The sequence below is a fragment of the Salvelinus namaycush genome, chromosome 9 (assembly GCF_016432855.1).
Source record: "Salvelinus namaycush isolate Seneca chromosome 9, SaNama_1.0, whole genome shotgun sequence".
NCBI lineage: Eukaryota > Metazoa > Chordata > Actinopteri > Salmoniformes > Salmonidae > Salvelinus > Salvelinus namaycush.
The window spans coordinates 49,107,244-49,134,952 of NC_052315.1; the positions used below are offsets into that span (position 1 = coordinate 49,107,244).

The 27,709-nt window shown below is 40.7% G+C and overlaps 1 protein-coding gene across 1 annotated transcript in view; it reads left to right on the forward strand.

Annotated features, from left to right (window-relative positions):
* kitlga (kit ligand a) overlaps positions 1–27,709 on the forward strand; it is a 59,802-nt gene that overhangs the window by 9,994 nt on the left and 22,099 nt on the right. Inside the window, exon 2 of the mRNA XM_039001592.1 lies at positions 25,345–25,452. Within this exon, the coding sequence (XP_038857520.1) occupies positions 25,345–25,452 (108 nt within the window). The remainder of the gene's footprint in view (positions 1–25,344; positions 25,453–27,709) is intronic.

Below are 27,709 nucleotides of genomic sequence, written 5' to 3' on the forward strand. Positions count from 1 at the left end.
TCCTGAAAAACTCCCCAGTCTTTGCCAATGTCAAGCATGCCCATACCATGATGCAGCCACCACCATACTTGAAAATAGGGAGGCAGTTACTCAGTGATGTGTTTGATTTGATCCAATAAATACTTTCATCAAATAAAACTGTCGTATATACTATAGTAATTCATGTAGTGTTTTTGCAGATTGTAGTATTTACTGTTGTATACTGTAGTATTTACTGTTGTGTGTTGGCAGACATCACTGTAATATTTGCTAGAGTGGTTTTGTTTTATTTTCTTTGACATAGAAGTGGAGGCTTTCTCTTTTAAGAAAACCTGAAGCAAAAATACAAAATCGCATATTTTTCATAACCTGTAGGTAGGACTGGGGTCTGATGGATAGTTATTTTCTATAACCTGTAGTGAACACAATATATGATCTATACTTCGCATGTAGGTTTCTCACTTATGGGTGGCACATATTGTAATATGGGGGAGGGGGATGTGCAATATATTTGTAATTAAATACTCTCGTGAATGTACCAGCCCCCTCATTATCTCAACCAATCATGGCTAGGAAAGATTCTGTACTTTCTCCATGGCTGAACAGCTTCGTGATTTCCAGTGAAGTAATAATGTCTGTCTTCCGCCTCATTTCCATTTGTAGGCGTGTGACCATCAATGCAAATTATGAGCCGAATCCAAACTCAGATGATTGTATTTACACTGCGTTTTCACATTAGACATGCATTGATGTCAACAGTAGATTTGCAATAGAAGTAGGCACATCTAAGGTCAGGGTGTGATTATACATATGTACGAGGCAGAGAACAAGCCGTTGGATGTATAGTTAATTATGTTTACTTTTCCCCTGTGGCTGTGGATAAATCCCCCACTGTCTATGACACTGCTACTGTAATTCATGAAATTTGATTTTCAAGGAAATGTTGGAGGGGGTGCCGTGTGTTGGATTTCTAAGTCACTTAGTAATGTCCTTGTATTTGAAAGAAAAGCAAAAAAAATGTGTCTATTAAAATAACATCAAATTGATCAGAAATACAGTGTAGACATTGTTAATGTTGTAAACGACTATTGTAGCTGGAAACGGCTGATTTTTAATGGAATGTCTACATAGGCGTACAGAGGCCCATTGTCAGCAACCATAATTTCTGTGTTCCAATGGCATGTTGTGTAAACTAATCCAAGTTCATAATTTTAAAAGGCTAAATGATCATTAGAAAACCCTTTTGCAATTATGTTAGTACAGCTGAAAACTGTGGCAACTCCGGGATGATGGCCTGGACTGGACAATAAAAATAAAAGATTAAGATGGGCAAAATAACACACACTGGACAGAGGAACTCTGCCTAGAAAGCCAGCATCCCGGAGTCACCTCTTCACTGTTGACGTTGAGACTGGTGTTTTGCGGGTACTATTTACCAGAGGTGTGGAGTCAGATTCGAGTCACAAATAAAATGACTTGCAACTCGACTTTGACACCAATGACTCGTGACTTGACTTGCTACCCTCCCCAAGCCCAAATATTAAAGTGCAGCGCATCAACTCTTCATTTAACGGATTACAGTTTGAATCGGACAGCAGCCAATCAAATTGTGCGTGGCAGTGCAGAGGAACGTCAGCGGGTGAATTCAGATGGAGCCCTTGGAAAGATGATACCCAAAAATATTATTTTCGGATATAAAGACGACGCTGTATCAACAAAAAACGGATTGCGGGAAAAAAATTACAGACGGAGGCGCAACAATTTCCAACTTTGTTCGACATTTGAAGCTGCACAAAGAACGGTAAGTCGTGGGTAATATAGCCGACAGCTATCCATCACACGAGGTTGTGTGTTTATGAGTGTGTGTAACTTGTTTGTTTCATGGGTTTCTTTTTGCTGGCTTGTGATGTCTGGAGCCTGTATTGTTATGTGCGCTCCTCACTGCTTGCCTAGATTAGACTTGCAGATATACTCGCCACCACGCTGTTTGGAGCTGGAAAAGATCAAATGAGCACATTTGTGGCAGAGTGCTTCCTAGAATGGTTGCGTACTCTTCCTAACCTGCTGATTATGGTGAGTGCTTGAACCTCTGATTGTGTTTATGCTTCACACAAATCCCACCATCCCTCTCTCTGCTGTCCTCGGCAGTTTTGAGCTTTCTCCATTGATAATGAAGATCGGAGGCTTATTTCATCTGAGGCACCGCATTCAGATACAGTTTTCCAGATAGAAATGCAATATATAGATCTGTACTCGATTCTCTATTCCACACGGCAAAGGCTGTTGTAGGTGATGTATTTCTATGTGAATTGCCATGTTGGATGGCCAGCAGATACTCTGCTGCTTAATTCATCTACAGGAGAGCAGCCACCCCACACGACCCGACCCAGCCTACCACGCCTCTCCCGCTGTCACAGAGAGAGAGAGGGGAGGGGGGAGGTCTTTCTCATGGCTACCCATGTATTTCCATGGAAATATAACGTTTATTTGGAAACTAATAAAGATATTTAATAATAATAATAATAAAGATGTTTTTAAAAGCATTCATGATTTGCGTGAATGTAATATACTAACTATTACTCTTGTTAAAAATATGAAATGGTATTACATTTGGTGAAGAACACATTATGACTTGTTTAGGACTCGAAACTCAAAGTTTAGGACTTGAGACTTGACTTGGACTTGCCTGTCTTGACTTGGGACTTGGTCCCACCTCTGCTAATTACTAAAGCTGCCAGTTGAGGACTTGTGAGGCGTCTATTTCTCAAACTAGACACCCTAATGTACTTCTCGTCTTGCTCAGTTGTGCACCGGGGCCTTCCACTCCTCTTTCTCTTCTGGTTAGAGCCAGTTTGCCCTGTTCTGTGAAATAACACACAGCGTTGTATGAGATCTTCAGTTTCTTGGCAATTACTCTCATGCAATAGCCTTCATTTCTCAGAACAACAATAGACTGATGAGTTTCAGAAGAAAGTGTTTTGTTTCTGGACATTTTGAGCCTCTAATAGAACCCACAAACGCTGATGCTCCCGATACTCAACTAGTCTAAAGAAGGCCAGTTTTATTGCTTATTTAATCAGAACAACCGTTTTCAGCTGTGCTAACATTGCAAAAGGATTTTCTAATGATCAATTAGCCTCAACTTGGATTAGCTAACACAACGTGCCATTGGAACACAGGAGTGATGTTTGCTGATAATGGGCCTCTGTACGCCTATGTAGATATTCCATTAAAAAAAATCAGCCGTTTCCAGCTACAATAGTCATTTACAACATTAACAATGTCTCCACTGTATTTCTGATCAATTTGATGTTATTTTAATGGACATAAAATGTTTTTTTTTTTTAACAAGGACATTTCTATGTGACCCCAAACTTTTGAACGGTAGTCTATATTTAAAAAGGAATAGTTTCAACATAAACTAGGCTTAGAGTGAAACACGTATATTCTGGTCTTCATTTTGACAGTTGTTGGAAAAGTTATATATTTTGGTCTTTTTGTAGTAAATCTTTTTGCCCCTAACAGTTAAACTCTACTTTTGAAATTGTGATTAGAGGCACCTTCTCTCATCTCAAGGGTATGAAATACACTCCCTTCTAGATATGCTGGATGGTACTACCTCAAGGCTTACTATAAAAGCAGGTGACATCAATGGTCTTGGTAAGTGGAGCGTGCCAATATTTTTTGCATGATGCTTCCTTGTCTAGACGACTGACATTACACAAAATTCAAAAGGCAATAAGGCACATTTCCCGCAGTTAGGCACATTTCTGCATATGACCAAATTCAACATTTTTGCTTACCATTTCATACACATCTGTGCTTTTCCGAAGAAAAAAAACATGTACGGTAGGCTATGATGATTATGTGTTTATATTTGTAGCTACATCCATCGTAACAAGAAATAGATGACAACATGTCAATTCAATGTATTTTTTCACAAACTCTACAACTGATTGTTGGCGCAGTCAGCCAAAAATAATTAGCTGATTGTTCAATGATTGTAAATTCTTATCCCACAATGGGCAGAAATCTTCTTTTTTTCTCCAAAACCTTTATTTACAATATTCATCCCATGCCTAATTCTGAAAAGTGAAAGCTTTCCTGTGAGAGGGATCACTCTGGTAGTAGTTGTATGTTTTTATACAGTACCCAAGACCAATCTGTGAGTTAATTTGACAAATGGAAAAAGATCTACTGCATAAATATTGCAATGCGGGTTGGATTAAATAGAGCCCCTAATCTTCATTTTTCAAGGTGATGATTGCACTTTTCTTCCCAACACAAGGCACAATAAATGTGAGTCTACATTTCAAAGATAAGTGGCAACAGGTGTCAGGAACTCAGCGCCTCACCACTGTGAGGTAGCTGTCCAGAGCCATTTTTACTCGCGATGCACATTCTTTTATTATCAGAGCCTGCCAGTAGACTTCTGGTAAAGTATGCTCTAGACAGAAAGTGTTGGGATCAGGTACAACTACGTTTACCCCCCCCCCCCCCCCCAAAAAAAATGAATATTTATGAGCAATATCCCCACCCACAACTATTTTTTTTAAGGGGTTGTGCAAATGCTGAAATTGGGATTTAGTTACCCTTTAAAACAAATGTTCTGTTGATGTAACAGGGTTGACCTGAAAATGAGGGACAGGGTTTTTTCTCCCTAAAATTATTCAAAAATAACTTTGTGAAAGCAACAAAATAACTATGGCTTTACAATGATGGTGAAAACTTGTATAAATGTTCAAGTTAAATGGGTTAAAATATTCCTAGAAGTCACAATGCTGTATTTTTATTCGTATAAGAAAATCAGATGTATTGAGTTTTCTATGTGGTCTATGTTAAAGGCTACTTTATTTAATATAACAGGCTTTAAAATGCAATATTTGTGCACAATTACTACTTAAAATATCAAAGGGACGCCAAAAGGCACTCATTTCTTGGAATGACCCAGTAGTAGTAGTACTTTATTGATCCGAAGATATACTACTCAATGTGCTCTTTAGTTGCCAACGCAATGTACTTCCAGTACTCAATCTCTTCAGTTGACCACATGGCATTGAGTGAGCCTCTACATTTTAGACAGTATAATCCCCATGGCATCGTATCCATTTGTGTTTATTTAGTTAACATGGGCCTTTAAGTGCACCTGAGTGGACAGAGGCAGGCAGAATGCAATTTGTAGATGCAGATTTGATTTATACACGTTTTGTGTGGGCGCTGGTCCGCTTTCTGAATCGCTGTGGGAATAGATCAATCGCATTTCCTGTTTTGTATCATAGACTTTTCCTGATGGTTTTCATTTTTACCCACTCTTGTAGGCCTTCTATTTTGGGTTACTATCAGATATGATGAAACTATTATTTTACACAAATGCCAATGTTCTAAATCTATGTTTACACTGTCATTCTTGGACCAAAATCAGAAATGTTTCAGATTTCCATTACATATGATTTTAGCAATACCTGGGAAAACTGCAGAAATGTTTTTGTTGGTTGTTAAGATGGACAAGACATAGTAGAAGCCAGAAGCCTACCAAGACCGTGTCATTGTTGTTCCATTCCAGTCAGTAAAAAATGCACTGGACCATAAAGCCTTGGTCATAGACCTCAAGTCCACTGAAAAACAATAGTATGTTCCTTAGTAATTTCTTCCATCTCATATGAGACAGCATCTAAGCTTTGAAAACAGATTTTATCTGCAAATGTTTTACTCCTTTATAAAACATTTAGCGCACTGGCTGAGATGTTGTATTGTCGTTAGACCAAAATAATTTAGATGAGATTAGGAACAGGGTCTTGCCTGTGAAAAAAGGATGGCCTAAATAAAAATATGCCATGTGGCACTAATGATATGCATGGCCCTGTGTTTTTGTACAATGAGATTACTGTATGTTGTTGGAGAAGGCTGGAGAGGAAGGCACAGGCCTGGGTATCTGGAGGGCCTGTTGAGTCTATTTGGTTAATGATACCGCAGGATCAAAGTGGCTGTAGAATCAAAGTAAGTTGTAGACAATGAGGACATGGGTAATCATCAGGCAGGGCCCTAAAATTTGGGGCCCAAAGCAACATTTTGTTGGGGGCCACTCCACCTCGCGGGCCAAACATTTGTGGCCCCCCTCTTGACGGCAGATATTTGTTTTTGTTTAAAGTACATTTCCTGCAATTCTACACATTTTGCCATTGGGAGTAGAGCAGATGTTGCAGTTTTAAAGCAAGCTTTCTACAATTCTACACATTTTGCCATGGGGCGGAGAGAGGTTTAGACATTTTATAACACATTTCATGCAATTCTACTCATTTTGCCATGTTGCAGAGATAAAAATGGGCAGTTTTACAGCTAATTTCCTGCAATTCTACACATTTTGCCAATACTTATGCCATGTTAATGATATCTAAGGAAGAGTGACTAACAAAATCCATGGGGGCCCCCAGGAGGTCAGGGCCCCTGGGCACATGCCCTGCATCGGTATTCGGCCATGATTACTACAAGTTTAGATAGCTGGCTAGACCAATTTACCAATCAAAAAATGGTTTGCTGACATAATAAGAGAAACTGATGATGCACAACCAAATTTCAAGTCCCTAACTGAGCTAAAAAAAAAAAAGACCGCTTATGTCACTTATGCCTGTAGCTGGCCCTGTCATCAGGCAGTGCAGTGCAGCAAACACAACATACCTCGAGCAGTAATGCACCAAACAAAGTGTGAACACAGGCCTTTTAAGAAGTAGAAAAGTGTTAGTCTGGAGTTAAATCAAACCTGCACTGCAGAAACCTGGCTTTGTTCTTTTTCTACTATGACTTACTGAAGCAAACAAGGAAGCATTAATTTAAGTTCTTTATGAAAATGTGTGTTCGATTTGTTAAACAATGTAATTTAATCTCCAATTACTATTAATTTCCAACTTACCTTGTTTTCATTTTGATCAAGCACTGGTGTGTCAATCTAAGTAACACAATGCAAAAATCCCCTTCAAAATCTGTCAGTTTAGGCTAGAGATATGTATTTTTTGCATTGGAGGTTAAAGGTGACAGAGCTAGAGCGGTGTTTGTTAGACCATGAGACATCCGTAAAATCGGTCTTCTCACGAAAATGTCTTTAGCGTCCAAATGTTTTGACCCCTCTATGGAAAGATGAGACTCTCATGAACACGATGGTGTTCTCCGTTTTGCTCTACGACCCCCACAAGTGTCAAGGGACTCATCTAAAGGTGAACGGTAGTTTTTTTTTTATATAGAAGAATTAAGGTAGTTTTATGCATACACAAAAAAAGGTGAAATATGTGTAAAAAAAATATATAATAATATATTACCCACAAAACACCAATCTCAACATCAACAGTGAAGTGGCGACTCCGGGATGCTGGGCCTTCTAGGTTGACGTTGAGACTGGTGTTTTGTAGGTACTATTTAATGAAACTGCCAGTTGAGGACTTGTGAGGCATCTGTTTCTGAAACTAGACACTCTAATGTACTTGTCCTCTTGATCTGTTGTGCACCGGGGCCTCCCACTCCTCTTTCTATTCTGGTTAGAACCAGTTTGCGCTGTTCTGTGAAGGGAGTAGTACACAGCGTTGTACAAGATCTTCAGTTTCTTACGTAGAATAGCCTTCATTTCTCAGAACAAGAATAGACTGACGTTTCAGAAGAAAGTTATTTGTTTCTGGATATTTTGAGCCTGTAATCGAACCCACAAATGCTGATACTCCAGATACTCAACTAGTCTGAAGAAGGCCAGTTTTATTGCTTCTTTAAATCAGAACAACCATTTTCAGCTGTACTAACATAATTGCAAAAGGGTTTTCGAGTGATCAATTCACCTTTTAAAATTATTAACTTTGATTAGCTAACACAACGTGACATTGGAACACAGGAGTGATGTTTGCTCATAATGGGCCTCTGTACGCCTATGTAGATATTCCATTAAAAAAAAATCAGCCGTTTCCAGCTACAATAGTCATTTACAACATTAATAATGTCTCCATTGTATTTATGATCAATTTGATGTTATTTTAATGGACAAACAATGTGTTTTTCTATCAGACCCCAAACTGCATTAGGAAAGTATTCAGACCCCTTGCCTTTTTCCACATTTTGTTACGTTACAGCCTTATTCTAAAATGGATTAAATACATTATTACCTCAATCTACACACTATACCCCATAATGACAAAGCTGAAACAGGTTGTAATACATTTTTGCAAATGTATTTAAAATAAACAGATACCTTATTTCCATAAGTATTCAGACCCTTTGCTATTAGATTTGAAATTGAGATCAGGTGCATCCTGTTTCCATTGATCTTCCTTGAGATGTTTCTACGACTTGATTGGAGTCCACCTGGGGAACATTTTATTGATTGGACATGATTTGGAAAGGCACACACATCTGTCTATGTAAGGTCCCACAGTTGACAGTGCATGTCAGAGCAAAAACCAAGCCATGAGGTCGAAGGAATTGTCTGTAGAGCTCCGAGATAGGATTGTCGAGGAACAGATCTGGGGAAGGGTACCAAAACATTTCTGCAGCATTGAAGAATTCAAGAACACAGTGGCCTCCATCATTCTTTAATGGAAGAAGTTTGGAGGTAAGGTCCACAAGAACAGATTTGCGTCCATCATTCTAGACGAAATCGGGGGAGAAGGGCCTTGGTCGGGGGAGGTGACAAAGAACCTGATTGTCACTGACAGAGCTCCAGAGTCCCTCTGTGGAGATGGGAGAACCTTCCAGAAGGACAACCATCTCTGCAGCACTCCACCAATTAGGCCTTTATGGTAGAGATGCCAGACAGAAGCCACTCATCAGTAAAAGGCACATGACAGCCCGGCTTGGAGTTTTCCAAAAGGCACTTAAAGACTCTCAGACCATGAGAAACAAGATTCTCTCATCTATGAAACCAAGATCTAACTATTTGGCCTGAATACCAAGCGTCAAGTCTGGAGGAAACCTGGCACCATCCCTACTGTGAAGCATGGTGGTAGCAGCATCATGCTATGGGGATGTTTTTCAGCGGAAGGGACTGGGAGATTAGTCAGTATCGAGGGAAAGGGAGCAAAGTACAGAGATCCTTGATGAAAACCTGCTCGAGAGCACTCAGGGCCTCAGACTGGGGCAAAAGTTCACCTTCCATCAGGACAACGACCTTAAGCACACAGCCAAGACAACACAGAAGTGGCTTTGGGACAAGTCTCTGAATGTTCTTGAGTGGCCCAGCCAGATCCCAGACTTGAACCCGATTGAACATTTCTTAAGAGACCTGAAAATAGCTGTGCAGCGACATTCCCCATCCAAACTGACAGAGCTTGAGAGATCTGCAGAGAAGAATGAGGGAAACTCCCCAAATACAGGTGCGCCAAGCTTGTAGCGTTATACCCAAGAAGACTTGAGGCTTTAATCACTGCCAAATGTGCTTCAACAAAGTACTTAGTAAAGGGTCTGAATACTTATGTAAATGTGATATTTCTGCGGGGGGGTTGTTAATACATTTGCAAAAAAATGATACAAACCTGTTTTTGCTTTGTCATTATGGGGTATTGTGTGTAGATTGATGAGGGAGAAAATGATTTAATCCATTTTAGAAAAAGGCTCCAATGTGGAAAAAGTCAAGGGCTCTGAATACATTCCTGATATTGATTTGCAGCCCCTTTTGCCCTCGGAACAGACCCAATTCTTCCAGGCATGGAAGAAGCGCTCCACAGGGATGCTGGCCCATGTTGACTCCAATGCTTGATACACACGGGAAACTGTTGAGATTGAAAACACAACAGCGTTGCGGTTCTTGACACACTCAACCAGTTCGCCAGGTACCTACTACCATACCCCGTTCAAAGGCACTTAAATCTTTTGTCTTGCCCATTCACCCTCTGAATGGCACACATACACAATCCATTTCTCAATTGTCTCGAGGCTTAAACAGCCTTATTTAACCCGTCTCCTCCCCTTCATCTTCATCTTTGCCTCTACTTACTACTTACTACTCTCACTTATTACAGGAGATGACATGGTGGCTGTGCCACAGTCTGGTGGCCTGGAGATAGAAGTTGTTTTTCAGTCTTTTGGCTTTGATGCACCTGTACTGTCTCTTTCTGCTAGATTGTAGCAGAGTGAACAGACCGTGACTTTGGTGTCTGAGGTTCCTTTGACACCAAGTTCGGTAAGTGTCCTAGAGGGCAGGAAGCCTGCCCCCGGTGATGCGTTGGGCTGACTGCACCACCCTGTGGAGAGCCATTTGGTTGACGGCGGTGTAGATTCCGTATCGGGCGGGGATGCAGCCCAACAGAATGCTCTCAATGGTGCATCTATAGAAGTTTGAGGGTTTTAGGGGCTTTTTTGTTTAGGCATCTGTTGCACCTTCACCATGGTGTCAGTGTGGTGGGACTATTTCAGGTCCTCCGCGTTGAGGATAAGAGTGGCAGAGGTGTTGTTGGCTACCCTCACCACCTGGAGTCGGCCCGTCAGGTAGTCTAAGACCCAGTTGCAGAGGGAGGGGTTCAGACCCAGGGCCCTGAGCTTAGTGACAAGCTTGGGGGCACTATGGTGTTCAAAGCAGAGCTGTAGTCGATGAACAGCATTCTCACATAGGTATTCCTCTTGTCCAGGTGGGATAGGGTGGTGTGCAGTGCAACAGCAATTACGTTGTTCGTGGCGCTGTTGGGGGTGGTATGCAAACTGTAGTGGGTCTAGGGTCCTCAAACTCAACTCTGGACCACAAAGACAGTTCCGCTGTGTTTTTCATTGATTCCCTCTGATCAGGGACTGATTTAGACCTGGTGGGTGCAATTAATTATCAGGTAGAACAGAAAACCAGCAGGCTCTGGACCTCATAGGATAAGAGTTAAATACCCCTGGTCTAGTGTGTCAGGCAAGGTGGAGGGGATATGGTCCTTGACCAGCCTCTCAAAGCACTTCATCATGACAGAGGTCAGTGCTATGGGTCGATTTTCAGTTACCTTAGCTTGCTTGGTTACATGAACAATCAATGGTGGACATCTTGAAGCAAGTGGGGACAACAGACTGGGATAGGGTGAGGTTGAAAATGTCCGTAAACACTCCAGCCAGCTAGTCTGCTCATGCACTGAGGATGCGGCTTGGAATGCCGTCCGGCCTAGCAGCCTTGCGAGGGTTAACACACTTGAAAGTCCAACTCATGTCGGCTACAGCCAAGATGGCGGTGTGTTTTCCTCAAAGCGGGCAAAGAATGTGTTAAGTTTGTCTGAGAGTGAGGCGTCGATGTCTGTGACGTGGCTAGTTTTCCCTTGATAATCCATGATTGTCTGGAATCCCTGCAGCATGCGTCTTGTGTCTGAGCCATTGAATTTTTCCCTATGATGTATTTTTGTCTCTGATTGACTTATAGAGGTCATGGATGGTCTGTTTGTACTTGTCCATGTTCCCAGTCACCTTACCGTGGTTAAATGCGGTGGTTCATTCATCCACATTGTTTGGTTTGGATATGTTCTAATTGTCACTGTAGGAACAACATTCTCTATGCACTTCCTGATTAAACCAGTGACAGTGTTGGAAAACGTGTTGACATTGTGCCAGTGCTTAGCTAGCTGCTACCTACTATTAGTGAAAAGAGGGGAAATGATAGCTAGCTTTACAACCCTGTGTGCATACGTTTTACGAACTAGTTATTACGTTTTAATAATAGTTATTGCTTTGAGTCTGACATGGGAATTGAATTTGAATAGTTTGAATATGAATCTTTTTCAAATCCATATTAGAAAAGTCAAACAGAAAAGTTGTATTTTTCTCCTGGTTAGCCTGTTGCCTGCAAAGGTTGTTACATTGTAACTACAAGTAAAACAAAATGGCACATCACTTTTACATTAAGTTGCTTGCTCCTGGTAAGTACATTGTCAATATATTTATATCACGTTTTTTTTTACAACTTTATTTAACCAGGTAGGCAAGTTGAGAACAAGTTCTCATTTACAATTGCGACCTGGCCAAGATAAAGCAAAGCAGTTCGACACATACAACAACACAGAGTTACACATGGAGTAAAACAAACATACAGTCAATAATACAGTAGAAAAATAAGTCTATATACAATGTGAGCAAATGAGGTGAGATAAGGGCAAAAAAGGCCATGGTGGCGAAGTAAATACAATATAGCAAGTAAAACACTGGAATGGTAGATTTGCAGTGGAAGAATGTGCAAAGTAGAGATAGAAATAATGGGGTGCAAAGGAGCAAAATAAATAAATACAGTAGGGAAAGAGGTAGTTGTTTGGGCTAAATTATAGATGGGCTATGTACAGGTGCAGTAATCTATGAGCTGCTCTGACAGCTGGTGCTTAAACCTAGTGAGGGAGATAAGTGTTTCCAGTTTCAGAGATTTTTGTAGTTCTTTCCAGTCATTGGCAGCAGAGAACTGGAAGGAGAGGGGGCCAAAGGAAGAATTGGTTTTGGGGGTGACCAGAGAGATAAACCTGCTGGAGCGCGTGCTACAGGTGGGTGCTGCTATGGTGACCAGCGAGCTGAGATAAGGGGGTCTTTACCTAGCAGGGTTTGTAGATGACCTGGAGCCAGTGGGTTTGGCGACGAGTATGAAGCGAGGGCCAGCCAACGAGAGCGTACAGGTCGCAGTGGTGGGTAGTATATGGGGCTTTTGTGACAAAACGGATGGCACTGTGATAGACTGTATCCAATTTATTGAGTAGGGTATTGGAGGCTATTTTGTAAATGACATCGCCAAAGTCGAGGATCGGTAGGATGGTCAGTTTTACGAGGGTATGTTTGGCAGCATGAGTGAAGGATGCTTTGTTGCGAAATAGGAAGACAATTCTAGATTTAACTTTGGATTGGAGATGTTTGATGTGAGTCTGGAAGGAGAGTTTACAGTCTAACCAGACACCTAGGTATTTGTAGTTCTCTACATATTCTAAGTCAGAACCGTCCAGAGTTGTGATGCTGGACGGGCGGGCAGGTGCAGGCAGCGATCGGTTGAAGAGCATGCATTTAGTTTTACTTGTATTTAAGAGCAGTTGGAGGCCACGGAAGGAGAGTTGTATGGCATTGAAGCTCGTCTGGAGGGTTGTTAACACAGTGTCCAAAGAAGGGCCAGAAGTATACAGAATGGTGTCGTGTCGTCTGATTGATGTATACAGAGAAGAGAGTCGGCCCAAGAATTGAACCCTGTGGCACCCCCATAGAGACTGCCAGAGGCCCAGACAATAGGCCCTCCGATTTGACACACTGAACTCTGTCAGAGAAGTAGTTGGTGAACCAGGCGAAGCAATCATTTGAGAAACCAAGGCTATCGAGTCTGCCGATGAGGATGTGGTGATTGACAGAGTCGAAAGCCTTGGCCAGGTCAATGAATACGGCTGCACAGTATTGTTTCTTATCGATGGTGGTTAAGATATCGTTTAGGACCTTGAGCGTGGCTGAGGTGCACCCATGACCAGCATGGACCAAGGGTCCAGATTGTCTAACCCGGCTGACTTGTAGGGGTCCAGATTCTGCAGCTCTTTCAGAACATCAGCTGACTGGATTTGGGAGAAGGAGAAATGGGGAAGGCTTGGGCAAGTTGCTGTGGGGGGTGCAGTGCTGTTGACCGGGGTAGGGGTAGCCAGGTGGAAAGCATGGCCAGCCGTAGAGAAATGCTTATTGAAATTCTCAATTATAGTGGATTTATTGGTGGTGACAGAGTTTCCTATCCTCAGTGCAGTGGGCATCTGGGAGGAGGTGTTCTTATTCTCCATGGACTTTACAGTGTCCCAGAACTTTTTTGAGTTTGTGTTGCAGGAAGCAAATTTCTGCTTGAAAAAGCTAGCCTTGCCTTTTCTAACTGCCTGTGTATATTGGTTTCTAGCTTCCCTGAAAAGTTGCATATTACGGGGGCTGTTTGATGCTAATGCAGAACGCCATAGGATGTTTTTGTGTTGGTTAAGGGCAGTCAGGTTTGGAGAGAACCAAGAGCTATATATGTTCCTGGTTCTAAATTCCTTGAATGGGGCATGCTTATTTAAGAAGGTGAGGAAGGCATTTTTAAAAAAAATAACCAGGCATCCTCTACTGACTGGATGAGGTCAATATCCTACCAGGATACCCGGGCCAGGTCGATTAGAAAGGCCTGCTCGCTGAAGTGTTTAAGGGAGTGTTTGACAGTGATGAGTGGAGGTCGTTTGACCGCAGACCCATTACGGATGCAGGCAATGAGGCAGTGATCGCTGAGATCTTGGTTGAAAACAGCAGAGGTGTATTTAGAGGGCAAGTTGGTTAGGATGATATCTATAAGGGTGCCCGTGTTTACGGCTTTGGGGTGGTACCTGGTAGGTTCATTGATCATTTGTGTGAGATTGAGGGCATCAAGCTTAGATTGTAGGATGGCTGGGGTGTTCCAGTTTAGGTCACCTAGCAGCACAAGCTCTGAAGATAGATGGGGGGCAATCAGTTCACATATGGTGTCCAGAGCACAGCTGGGGGCAGAGGGTGGTCTATAGCAGACGTCAATGGTGAGAGACTTGTTTTTAAAAGTAGAAGTTTAAATTGTTTGGGTACAGACCTGGATAGTAGGAGAGAACTCTGCAGGCTATCAGAACTCTGCAGGATTCAGACACGGCTAGGACATCCGGGTTGGCAGAGTGTGCTAAAGCAGTGAATAAAACAAACTTAGGGAGGAGGCTTCTAATGTTAACATGCATGAAACCAAGGCTATTACGGTTACAGAAGTCATCAAAAGAGAGTGCCTAGGGAATAGGAGTGGAGCTAGGCACGGCAGGGCCTGGATCCACCTCTACATCACCAGAGGAGGAGTAGGATAAGGGTACGGCTAAAAGCTATGAGAATTGGTCGTCTAGGACGTCTGGAACAGAGTGTAAAAGGAGGTTTCTGGGGGCGATAAAATAGCTTCAAGGTATAATGTACAGACAAAGGTATGGTAGGATGTGAATACAGTGGAGGTAAACCTAGGCATTGAGTGATGATGAGAGAGATATTGTCTCTAGAAACATCATTGAAACCAGGTGATGTCATCGCATGTGTGGGTGGTGGAACTGAAAGGTTGGATAAGGTATAATGAGCAGGGCTAGAGGCTCTACAGTGAAATAAGCCAATAAACACTAACCAGAACAGCAATGGACAAGGCATATTGACATTAAGGAGAGGCATGGTTAGCCGAGTGATCATAAGGGTCCAGTGAGTAGTGAGGTTGGTTGGGGTCACGGCGATTCAGACAGCTGGCCGGGCCATCGGTAGCAAGCTGGCAGAGGATGGAGGTCTGTTTTTAGCCACCTCGTGCGTTTCCGTCGGTAGATTAGTGGGGTTCCGTGTGGTAGAGGGGACCAATCCAATTGGCAAAATAGATGTAGTGACCCAAGAAAATTGTCCGAAGATCTATTCAGATAGCAGCCAATAAGACAGCTAACGTGAGGTGATTGTAGCCCAGGAGTGGCTGATGGAACTCTTCAGCTGGCTAGCTCGGGAATAATTGATGTTTGCTCCGGGACGGACGTAAGCCAATTGTCACTCGGATAGCAGCTAGCTAGCTGCAAGATCCAGGTGTAAATGTCCAGAGCTTGCGGTAGAAATCCGGGGATATGGAGAGAAAAATAAGTCCGGTATGCTCTGGTCTGAGTCGCGTTGTACAAAACTGGCGATAGCTTTTCGAGCTAAAGGATAGCTGATGACCACCAACCGTAAAGATTGTTAGATTGTAAGTATAATGTAACACAAAATGGTTATACCTAGTGCTCTCCTGTCTCCTAATTTGACCTGGTTAGGGTAGTGTCTGAAAAAGTTGTCACACACTACTGGATTTCAACTTACATTAAGTTGCTTGGTTAATAACAACTATATCATATGTAACTACCTTGTTTTTACATTACACTTGAATCGGTATAGCTTTTGAGTGATAACATAACTTTACCATCTGTAAACTACTGATTTATCTTATTTCAGGAATGTCCTCCAGAATATGCAAATTACAGATAAGATCACTTCAACCCAGCAGTTACCGGAAACAAATTCCAATCATATTCAGATGGTGGACCTGAATTTGATAACCCTGTTGTTGCAGTAAATGCGAACGTTTAGTGTATTCAAGGTTTATAAAAATGCTTCTAAAGTTTATAATTAACACTTTAACATGTCAAACTTGATTTGCTTTAAGGGGCCTTTTTTGCAAGACATAAGTCATAAATATTGTTCCCTGATCTATTATACTGTCTTCCAATCTGATTTTTTGGGATACAGACAGAACCTAAATTCATGCTGAGTCTCTGAAGTAGCCCTTATAAAACATCCCTCACAAGACCCTGACACCATTGTGTTCTCCCAGTTTAACCAAAGCCAGATGTCAAAGCCTATGATGCTATTATATCCATTTCCTCATCTTGAAGTGGTTTACCAGTGACAGTTTACCACTGTCCAAACGTGCCACTGTGTATAGTCCCCAGGCATCTATGAAACAATGGCTGTTCCACCGGGGCCTGGCATTTTCCTGCCTCACATGACACTTTTTTAAGACCAAGTGCTACACCAAAGTAGTTTGAACTTTTGCTCAGTTGTGGCATAGCTAATTGTAAAATAACGACCACAACACCAGGGTTTTATTTCCTTTGTTTTAAGCATAGACAGGGGTAAAGTTCTCCGTCACTGCAACAGTTTTTCCTCATATGGATTGTGGAGAGATCATTTTTGAGATCCACAATAAAATCTCCAGACAGAAGCATGTCTTTTCTACGAAATATGTATTCTCAAATATGTTATTTTCTCTGTTACCCTGTGTGCACTGAACTGACATGCCTGATTGTGGATTAAACCCCGATGAATGGAATTAAATCGTCGATAATGCTCACCACAGCAGCGCTCAACTCAGACAACCGTGTGTAGCTTATTGTAACTGCTTGCAAAGTAATTTAAAGCCTATACTTTATCATTCAGGATGTTTAAAAAAAATAATATTTCACCTTTATTTAACCAGGTAGGCAAGTTGAGAACAAGTTCTCATTTACAATTACGACCTGGCCAAGATAAAGCAAAGCAGTTCGACACATACAACAACACAGTTACACATGGAGTAAAACAAACATACAGTCAATAATGCAGTAGAAAAATAAGTCTATATACAATGTGAGCAAATGAGGTGAGATAAGGGAGGTAAAGGCAAAAAAAGGCCATGGTGGTGAGGTAAATACAATATAGCAAGTAAAACACTGGAATGGTAGATTTGCAGTGGAAGAATGTGCAAAGTAGAGATAGAAATAATGGTGTAACTTTCCAGTGCTACTATATTTGTGATTGTAATGTTGTTATAAAGAAATTCACAGACAACCCCATTGTAGAATACTTTACCTACTTACCTAGTCGGCTTGTTGGGTGTGAGATAAATATTATTCTCAAGGCGTATTAAAGTTGCGAGAGCCATAGGAGGGGAAACTGTATTAGGAGAGAAACTGTATTCTGACAAGCAGTCAATGCACAACAATTCTTAACTAAAAACAGTTTTGGCCTTCGTTTAAAAAAAAAAGAGAGGGATCACAGTTTTACATTGCTACCACGTGTATTTCTCTACTCCTTCATCTGCTTGTGTAGCATGGAGTTTCAAGCATGTCTTAGGTGTAGCTACTAACAGAGCTCTTAAAAGGGGCAATGTCCTTAAAAGGGCAATAACATACTTTGTAATAAAAACAACAAAAACATGTTATTATTTATATATTCATCTGTATGATAAAATTATTAATAATAACAAATCAGCATTTTGTGTCCAATGGAGTAAATGCAGATGTATAAACCCCATGCTTTTGCCTGTGTACATTTTATAGGCACTATGCATTCATCAGTTGGGCTACAGGTGATAATGCTTTTTGCTAATAGCACATCTGCGTAAACAAGTTGGTCTTAAATGCTAGGTCCGACTTCGGGATCAGAATTTACACCTGTTGCAACAATCAAAATGAGACTAATTGTTGCTAAATCCGGCATAAGCAATGCACATTCATACCATCCTTGTGGCATTTCTAAACTTTGCGATGCATTTCACTTTGCAAAGCCCACCACTATGCATGCACGCTTCCTTAACCACAACTGGATGGATCAATAAATAATTACTGGGGGGACGAATATCACTGAATGACAAAAATATTGGAATAAAGTAGGTTAATGCAATTGAAGGCATGTATCAAATTGTTGCTTACCGAAACTCCCAAAGTCATCCAACTGTTTTAAATAATTTAAAGCAATAGCCGTGTGTGGTCAACTACACTATATACAAAAGTATGTGGACAACCCTTCAAATTAGTGGATTCGGCTATTTCAGCCACACCCGTTGTTGACAGGTGTATTAAATCGAGCACACAACCATGCAATCTCCATAGACAAACATTGGCAGCAGAATGGCCTTACTGAAGAGCTCAGTGACATTCAACGTGGCACCGTCATAGGATACTACCTTTCCAAGAACTCAGTTCATACATTTTCTTCCCTACTAGAGGTCCCCCGGTCAACTGTAAGTGCTGTTATTGTGAAGTGGAAACGTGTAGGAGCAACAACGGCTCAGCTGCAAAGTGGTAGGCCACACAAGCTCATAGAACGGGACTACTGAGTGCTGAAGCACGTAGCGCGTTAAAATCTGCTGTTTTCGGTTGCAACACTCACTACCAAGTTCCAAACTGCTTCTGGAAGCAACGTCAGCACAAGAACTGTTCATCAGGAGCTTCATGAAATAGGTTTCCATGGCCAGGCAGCCGCACACATGCCTAAGATCAGCATGCGCAATGCCAAGAGTCGGCTGGAGTGGTGTACAGCTCGCTGCCATTGGACTCTGGAGCAGTGGAAACGCATTCTCTGGAATGATGAATCACGCTTCACCATCTGGCGATCCAACGGACAAATCTGGGTTTGGCAGATGCCTGCTCCAATGCATAGTGCCAACTGTAACGTTTGTGGAGGAGGAATAATGGTCTGGGGAGGTTTTTCATGGTTTCAGGCTAGGCTCCTTAGTTCCAGTGAAGGGAGATCTTAATGCTACAGCATACTATAACATTCTAGACGGTTCTGTGCATCCAACTTTTTGGCAACATATTGGGGAAGGCCCTTTTCTGGTTCAGTATAACAATGCCCCCGTGCACAAAGCGAGGTCCATACAGAAATGGTTTGTTTAGATCAGTGTGGAAGAACTTGACTCGTCTGCACAGATCCCTGACCTCAACCCCATCGAACACCTTTGGGATGAATTGGAATGCCGACTGCGAGCCAGGCCTAATCGCCCAACATCAGTGCCTGACTTCACCAATGCTCTTTTTGCTGAATGGAAGCAAGTCCCCACATCTAGTGGAAAGCCTTCCCAGAAGTGTGGAGGCTGTTAAGCATAAAAGGGGGGACCAACTCCATATCAATGCCATGATTTTGGAATGAGATGTTTGACGAGCAGGTTTCCACATACTTTTGGTCCTGTAGTGTATCATTTCACAACTGTTTTTTGATTGATTGAGACAGGTGTAGGGACTCATCTTGATAAATCAATGTCAAATCTTTTTCGCTGAATCTCTGCTTGGATATTTGGTTACAATTAGCTATATTGAGGTTAGTGCTCATGATCATAATCTTTAGTCTACCTTGTTTAGCACTAGTTGATTATTTTGCTCTTCACACGCGTAGTAGCCTATATCCCAACCTAAAGCCCTTGACTTGTCGGATAATCAATCAATTTGATTTTGCTTTACTGAATCTCCGTCTAGCATATATGAGGTTATTTTATCTCTGGCTGGACTAATAAATAGTGGTGGTAGCTAATCTATTTGTTTGCTAATCTGTCACTGATCAGAAAAAGGTATAATGATATAATGTAGAATAAATCAGGTTTATTGTTTTGCTATTGACTCATAGGCAACTCAAAAACTATGTGGAGGTTGTGAAATATGAACACGACTCACATCCTTTTGAAAATATAGATTGCTATTATTTTCTGTGCGTATCATGATGACGATAGTCCCAATTTAAAAACCTACGCCTGCTCTCTACTAGGCGTATAATCTACGCCCAGTCATACCTCTAGATTTGACGTGTTGCCACACGTCAAATTTTTTGGTCCGGCATTGAGCGCATTTAGATGTAGAGTTATGAACCACTTACAACCAACTGGTGCAACCGGCCCTTGATAATATACACAGTGCTCAAAACATTCAGAACACCTTCCTAATATTGAGTTCTTATCTGGGCTATGAGGGTGTAAGGTGTGGGTCAGGTCGGTCTGTTGCATAAGGGAATTTACATCGAAAAGGACCCATGAGCACCAACATCTGAAGTTCATAGGAGCATGTCAAATGAAAGCTAAGAGTCTATAGTTTTGGGAAATGACATAGATACATGTTTCAACCATTTTCCATGTAAAAAAAGTGGCATAAGTTAAGACTTTGATTTCTGGATAAACAGATGGAAAAGGGGTCTGAATATATAATAATAATATATGCCATTTAGCAGGCGCCTTAATCCAAAGCAATTACAGTCATGCGTGCATACATTTTAGAAAACATCTACCAGAAATAGTCTTAAAAGGTATCAGAAATACATCAAAATACAATAATGCTGAGGTAAAGACCCCTACCAACTAATGTAAACACTTACATTTCGTTTTGGAGAAATTGTCTAACTTCTGTAAGTTTAAGAAATACTGTCTTGTAATTCCGTGACCAAAAACCTACATATCTTTAAGATATTTTCTCATTTCTCTCCCTCATGAGGGAGGATGATGAAAGTTTACTGAAGTCACAAGTAAAGGTAGACCTACCAGTTAGTTATAGTGTTTTTACTGATAACAATTTTGTTTATGAATTATTAAGTGATTAAATCTCTGAATTATGTTACAGAATTACCCAAAAATGAGGAAAATGACATTAATATCCATAATTATACATTACTGTGTAGAACAGATCAGGGACCCATGATGTAATTCCATTACCGGGTGTAAATCAACTTCACTTACTGTAGTTCATTAACCAAAAGAGATTTTGGTAGCACTTCATTTGAATGGGTCCTTATTACAGTGTAATTACACATGTAATTTCACTGTAACATGTAGTTAATTATAATAACTTATCGTTACACTGTAATAACATGTAACTGGTGGTAATTGCAGTCTGTTATTACAGAGGTGTAACTAATGCTTATTACCATGCTCAATAAACTCTAATTACCTACGCGTGAATGCGCACTATTCAAAATCTCCACTCGTTGTTGCTAGCACTTGCCCCAAAAGAGTGTAACATCTAGGTTAACTTGGTTGAGTTTACAAAAACAGATCAGATATTTGGTTTGGATAACTTGTAATCAATGTGTACGTTATCCATTATGACAACCTGAACCTCCTTGCCATCCAAGTGAGGGGATAAACCCATAAGTACAATGCAATTACAAGGTGTTACACAGGATTTAGCTACTTAAAATGAAGTGCATCTTGAATGGTACATACTTGTAATTAATGTGTACTTATTTTAAGGCTTCCGGAAGCTCCATCCAAGTGAGAGGATAAACACACTAGTACACCACAGAGTACATGTAATATCTGTATAAGTACAATGCAATTAATAGGTGTTACACAGGATTTAGCTTGTTGAAATTGAGGATATCTTGAGGGGTACTTGCTTTGAATTATTATGTATCTACAAAGTACGTTACCTTTTCTGACAATCGAATCGTCAGCATCTGAATGCGCCATCCAAGTAAGAAAATAAACACAGTAATATACCACGGAGTACATATCTGTAATATCGGAATAAGTACAAGGTTGTTGCTAGTTACACAGGATTTAGCTATTTAATAAGTGTCACTTTATAGTGAGCTATGATCAATATCTATATAGTTACTTGTATTGCTCATTACCAAGTGAAAATACCTACAAACAAAAGATGAGCTTCTACTTTAGTCAACCTTATTGCAACATGTTAAAATAACTTACAAGATAATACAGATTTGTATTGTTAGATTAAACAAAGATAGGCCTATAACACAAAAACAACTATTCTAGTGGTGACTCACATCTTTAGCCTAAATTATGGTGAGTAGCCTAGATAGCTAGCTAATTTAGAAATATGGGATTGTCTTTTTCTTCCCTTTTTTAACATTACACGTAACAATGGACAACTCAGTCTCTGACCTCATCTGTTTCTTACTTGTAAGCATTTTCCCATCCTGGAGTCTAAGACCTTGTTGGAATCTGTGGTAGAGAAGATGAATGTATGACAATTTAGCATAGACACTATTCATCACCCCTAGTTATCATCATCATGATTTCTGTAGTTTTTGCATATAGCTAGCTAGGCCTAACTAGCATCTTAGCTAGTTATCACGTTATCCAGCTAGCAACAATAGTGTTTGTGTTGACACAAGTAACTAGCTAACAGATACCCTTAGAAAAGGGTTCAGGGAAGAGCCCAGCTAACGTTAGCTAGCTAGCTAGCTAGTGACTAGCAACCATAGCATATTTGCCAACTTTAGGTAGCTAGCTAGCAAGTCAAGGTTGGAAAACTAGCTAGCTAGCATGCTAGCTTATCCAAAAAAACAACAGATTGCATGGAAAGTCTATTCTTTAACTAACTAGCTAGCCTAGTTGGTGGGCCCAACAAAAACTAGCTAAAGTTTGATAGCTAGCAAACGCTAGCTTACTACCTATGCTAAATCGTCAAGGAAGAATTAATGTATACAAAAAAGCTAAACAAATTGCATGAAAATGTACTTTCTGTCTCGTGTGTTGACATTTTTGACACAACACCTTGTTTTATTTAAAGTAATCTTTCATGTTTGGAATTCGCACACTGACCTTCTCGATCCCGTTCTTTACACACTGTTACATGAAGTCAGTGTCAACACTTGGGCATGTTCGAGGTCGCCATTATTCCGAACGTGTAGCAGATCTTGACATGATGCCTTAATTCCTTGAATAAATAAATAATTGCACCAATGTATCCCATCCAAAAGTGAGAATGTTCCAACAGTGAAAACCCTTGCATGATCGACAGTTTGTCAAATGACATTTTTAAGTGCATTTATAAACCATTATTCAACCAAGCTTCATAGGGTTACAATTTGGCAAGCACGAATGACTCTCTCACAATTTGACCATAACTGTTTATTAATGTGTCTAAAAAAAATTTAATTGATGGTTAAAATAACTGACCCGTTTTCAAATTAAATTGTTAAATCATTTAATGTTCAAGTATTTTTTCATGTCAACCGTTTGAACCCATTTTTGCCAGACCTTTATTGCAGAGTTGTCTCAATGAGGTGGTCGGTTTTCAATTGGTTAACACTTATAACATGGTTTGTGCAGGCTGAAATATGGTGCGTTGGGATGGTATCGGAAACCTTTACATTTAACAAGCATGGTAACAAGCATTCGTTGTTACACCCCTGTAATTAACAGACTGCAATTACCACCAGTTACATGTTGTTATTAAAGTGTAACTCTGAAGTATTAAACTTAATTACAATACTTGTTAGTGTATTTACACATGTAATTGCACTGTAATAAGGACCCCTTAAAATGAGGTGTTACCGAGATTATTTCAAACTCAAGGTGCCATGTCACAGCTGACACCCCATTCTTTCTACAGACATCGTTGAATCTTAATTTGGCGCAGATATTTAACAGTTAATCACCTGAGGGAAATTTGACCCTGGATACCAAGGCTGCAATTCCATTACCAAAGTTTGCATCTGCAACTTTATATCACTAAATTAGTTTTTGTACATTTTTCAGTGGAGATTGTTAAAAGTAGTCCTTGTTCAAAGAGTTTTATGGTTTGTTAAACTTTAAAATCAATGGGGGTTTTTTGGCATACATTTAAAAGTGAAAATACTGGGTCAAAGCGTAATTCCGTTACTGTGGAATTGCCCATAACATGCTCAGACTGTTATGGGGAAAAGGGTGGAAGGGGTGACAGGGGCGAGGGGGGGTGACAGGGGCGAGGGAATGTTCCAGGGGCGAGGTGTAGGCAGACTGTCACACAGGCCTCCCTGAAACACTACAGGCATTAGTCATTAGACAGTGAAAGGCCTGGTCTGGATACCAAGGCTGCAATTCAGAAGATTGAAGTGAGCCAATTAGATAATAACAAAAGAGAAGCATCCAAGTTAGCTGCTGACAACCATATAATGGCAAGCTGTGTCTAGAAAGGACTAGAGCACTAATCACCGTCTATTTTACGGAGCCTAGTGTTTGAAGACAGACTTCTAAGGGAACAATATCATCACCATGGTGAAAATAAAGTTGCGTGGATATGTGCTCTTCTCTTCTCATGCCTAGGATGGTTTTTAAGTGTCAGGTTGCTACCTTTGATCAACTAAGATCAGCCTAAGGGTTAACTTTAGTGGATTATGTCTAATTTAAATAATATATTTCCAAAATGCTATATCCACTTTTTTTTCTAATGATTGTTTATTCACAGATTTTAGATATGTATGAGAATGTTTTTTTGCAAAACGCTATATATTCATTGTTCAGCTGGAATTAAATGTTGGTATCCTGTATATTTTACTGTGATATGTGGTTGTCTTACTCAATTATCTAAAGATGAATGCACTTACTGTAAGTTGCTCTGGATAAGAGCATCTGCTAAATTACTCAAATGTAAAATGTTTTACATACAAATCTCATATTACTGTATTGAATTATAAAAAAGTATAATATTTGTCACAAATGTATAATTTGTACTGTTCTTAAAAAACAGTTATCTGAGAGTGAGGTGGAAAAGTAGCATTTGCCCCCAAAAATACATGATTGTCTCTCTGTCACGACTTCTGCCAAAGTCAGTTCCTCTCCTTGTTCGGGCGGTGTTCGGCGGTCGACGTCACCGGTCTTCTGGCCATCACCGATCCATTTTTCATTTTCCATTTGTTTTGTCTTTTTCCACACACCTGGTTTTCATTACGTGTTGTGTATTTAACCCTCTGTTCCCCCCCCATGTCTTTGTGTGGTATTGTTTGTTTGTAAGTGCTTGTGCACATGTTGACTGGTGCGCGTCGGGTTTTGTCCTCAAGTTATTTTCTTGATGCCGTTGGTTTTGAAATTAAACTGCTCCGGCTATTACCTAGTTCTGCTCTCCTGCGTTTGACTTCCCTGCCACCAGTTACGCACCCCTTACACTCTCTGAAATGAAACCATCAAGTGACAGATTTTAAACAAATACAGTACGTCTGTCATTGAACAACCCCATGCCATAAGTAGATAGTGAAAAAACACACCAATCTATTTAAGAATGTCTTTAAAACAATAAAAGCTAATATACCAACATTTCTGAAAATGGATATATGGCATTTTGAAATGAAACTCTTCAATTGTAGGCAACAGCTAGTTACGCTAATAGAATATTTATCTGTAGACATTTCTCATGATGTTGTGTGTTTGTCTTTCTTGGTTTTCAGATTTGGATACGCATCTGTGTCCATTTATTGCTGTGCACCACATTTGGAGTTCACTCAAGTGAATTTGGAGATGCTGTAACAGATGACATCACAAGCATTTCACTATTGGTAAGGTCCTCGGAAGTACTTACTACTTCAAGCCACCAAAACTGCAAATTAAAGCTCTTTGGCTAATGGTCTTATTGTATATAGCTGTCTCGATCCAATTACTGCCAGTAATGTAGTTTTATTCTCAACAAGGGATCCTTTCGAAATCAACCATTAGGCAGGCTTATGCGTAACATTGTTGCAATGCCAGTTGCACACAATTCATTTGTGAACTTTATACTTTGATACATTGATCCATTGTTTCCAAATACCACTTATTTTCCTAATGGGTATTGTAATGCAGTTGGACTTCCTGCATTAGCATTAGTGTTGTCACGATACCAGAATTTTTACTTCGATACCGATACCAGGTTTAATATCGCGATACTCGATACCATCATGATACTCAATACCACGGCAAAACAGGCGTATTAGCCAAAGTCACAGAATGGCACTTTATCCAGACAGATAAACTCCGCTACTGCTCTCTTCAATAGTTGGGAATCTTGAGTTCAATATCATTACATTTTAAATTTGATGTCAACATGTTTCAGGGATAGCTATGTTTGCATTAATTATAAAATCATACAATTAATTTGGCTTTGTTTTTACCAATCTAACTAAATAACAGCATAATGGTAATCATTTATTTGAATAGTAAATCTCTATTGATAAACTGGGAAATCAAGATGTAGTCTAGGCGGTCTATCCACAATACAGGTGAATGCATATTCAATAGGAGTGTGTACATGCATTGAGCTTGTTTTCGCTGCTTTCATATGGCTACAGATAACAGACAATCTGTTTCCCTTCCATTTGGGACTTATTTTATTGTACTGATCAACAAAATGTCATAGAAGTAGCAATCTCTTCTTTTATAAAAGTGCCCGCTGTCTCCTTAAACCCAGTAATGACGTCATTCATGATGAGTCACATGCCCACACAGTCAGTTTAGTTTGGTGAGGAAGAGACGTGACAGACGAAGGGGGAAAGGATCTTTGGATGGAGATGACTAAGTGAATTAATAGTTTTTTGGTGACAATTAGCTTAGAAATCATCATATTTTGCATCACAAACAAAGTACTAGGATAGTGAATTGATGTCAGCGTCATCTGTAAGCTAGCAAGGAAAGTTAGCTTACAAAGTAGGAAGCTACCGGTATCATCTTGTATTGTAAAGTTTTCTAATAAGTAATTAACAGTATCAACATTTCAACATGCCTTGTTGCATTATTCAAGTGTGTTAACTTCTGTGCAGCATGAGTGGGGAGCCAACATGTTGCATGAACGGTGCGCTCGTGCTAAGGGGACATCGGCTGCACTGATAGGCAGACTTGATCCTCTCAATCAGTATACGACATAAGACACATTTGAGAAAAGTGACGAAAGTAACAAAAACAGTTTTTCATGTTCTTGTAACGGCAGTCCTCCTCCTCTTCATCTGAAGAGGAGGAGTATTGAGGGAACCAAGGCGCAGCGTAGTGAAATGACATATTTTATTAACGAAAACACGAACTTGACTAAACTAACAAAAACAACAAACTGTGTAGACAGACCTAGACGACGAACTTACATAAAACAAGAAGAACGCACGAATAGGAAACAGACTACACAAACCGAACAAACCGTAAACAGTCCCGCGTGGTGTACAGACACAGACACGGAAGACAATCACCCACAACGAACACTGTGACAACGCCTACCTAAATATGACTCTTAATTAGAGGAACGCCAAACACCTGCCTCTAATTAAGAGCCATACCAGGCAACCCAAAAACCAACACAGAAACAGAAAACATAGAATGCCCACCCAAACTCACGTCCTGACCAACTAACACATATAACAAACTAACAGAAATAGGTCAGGAACGTGACATAACCCCCCCCATAAGGTGCGAACTCTGGGCGCACCAGCACAAAGTCTAGGGGAGGGTCTGGGTGGGCATCTGACCACGGTGGTGGCTCAGGCTCCGGGCGAGGTCCCCACCCCACCATAGTCAATCCCAGCTTCCATCTCCCCCTAAAAATGTCCACCCACATCTTACCCCCACAAAATCCTCTTGGTAACATCCACGACAGGGGCAGCACCGGGACAGAGGGATAGATCAAGACAGAGAGATCGATCAGGATATAGAGGTAGCTCAGGATAGAGAGGGAGATCAGGATAAAGAGGTAGCTTAGGATAGAGGGGCAACTCCGGACTGAAGGGCAGCTCCGGACAGAGAGACAGCTCTGGACTGAGGGGCAGTTCTGGATTACTAGCCGCTTCTGGCTGAGGG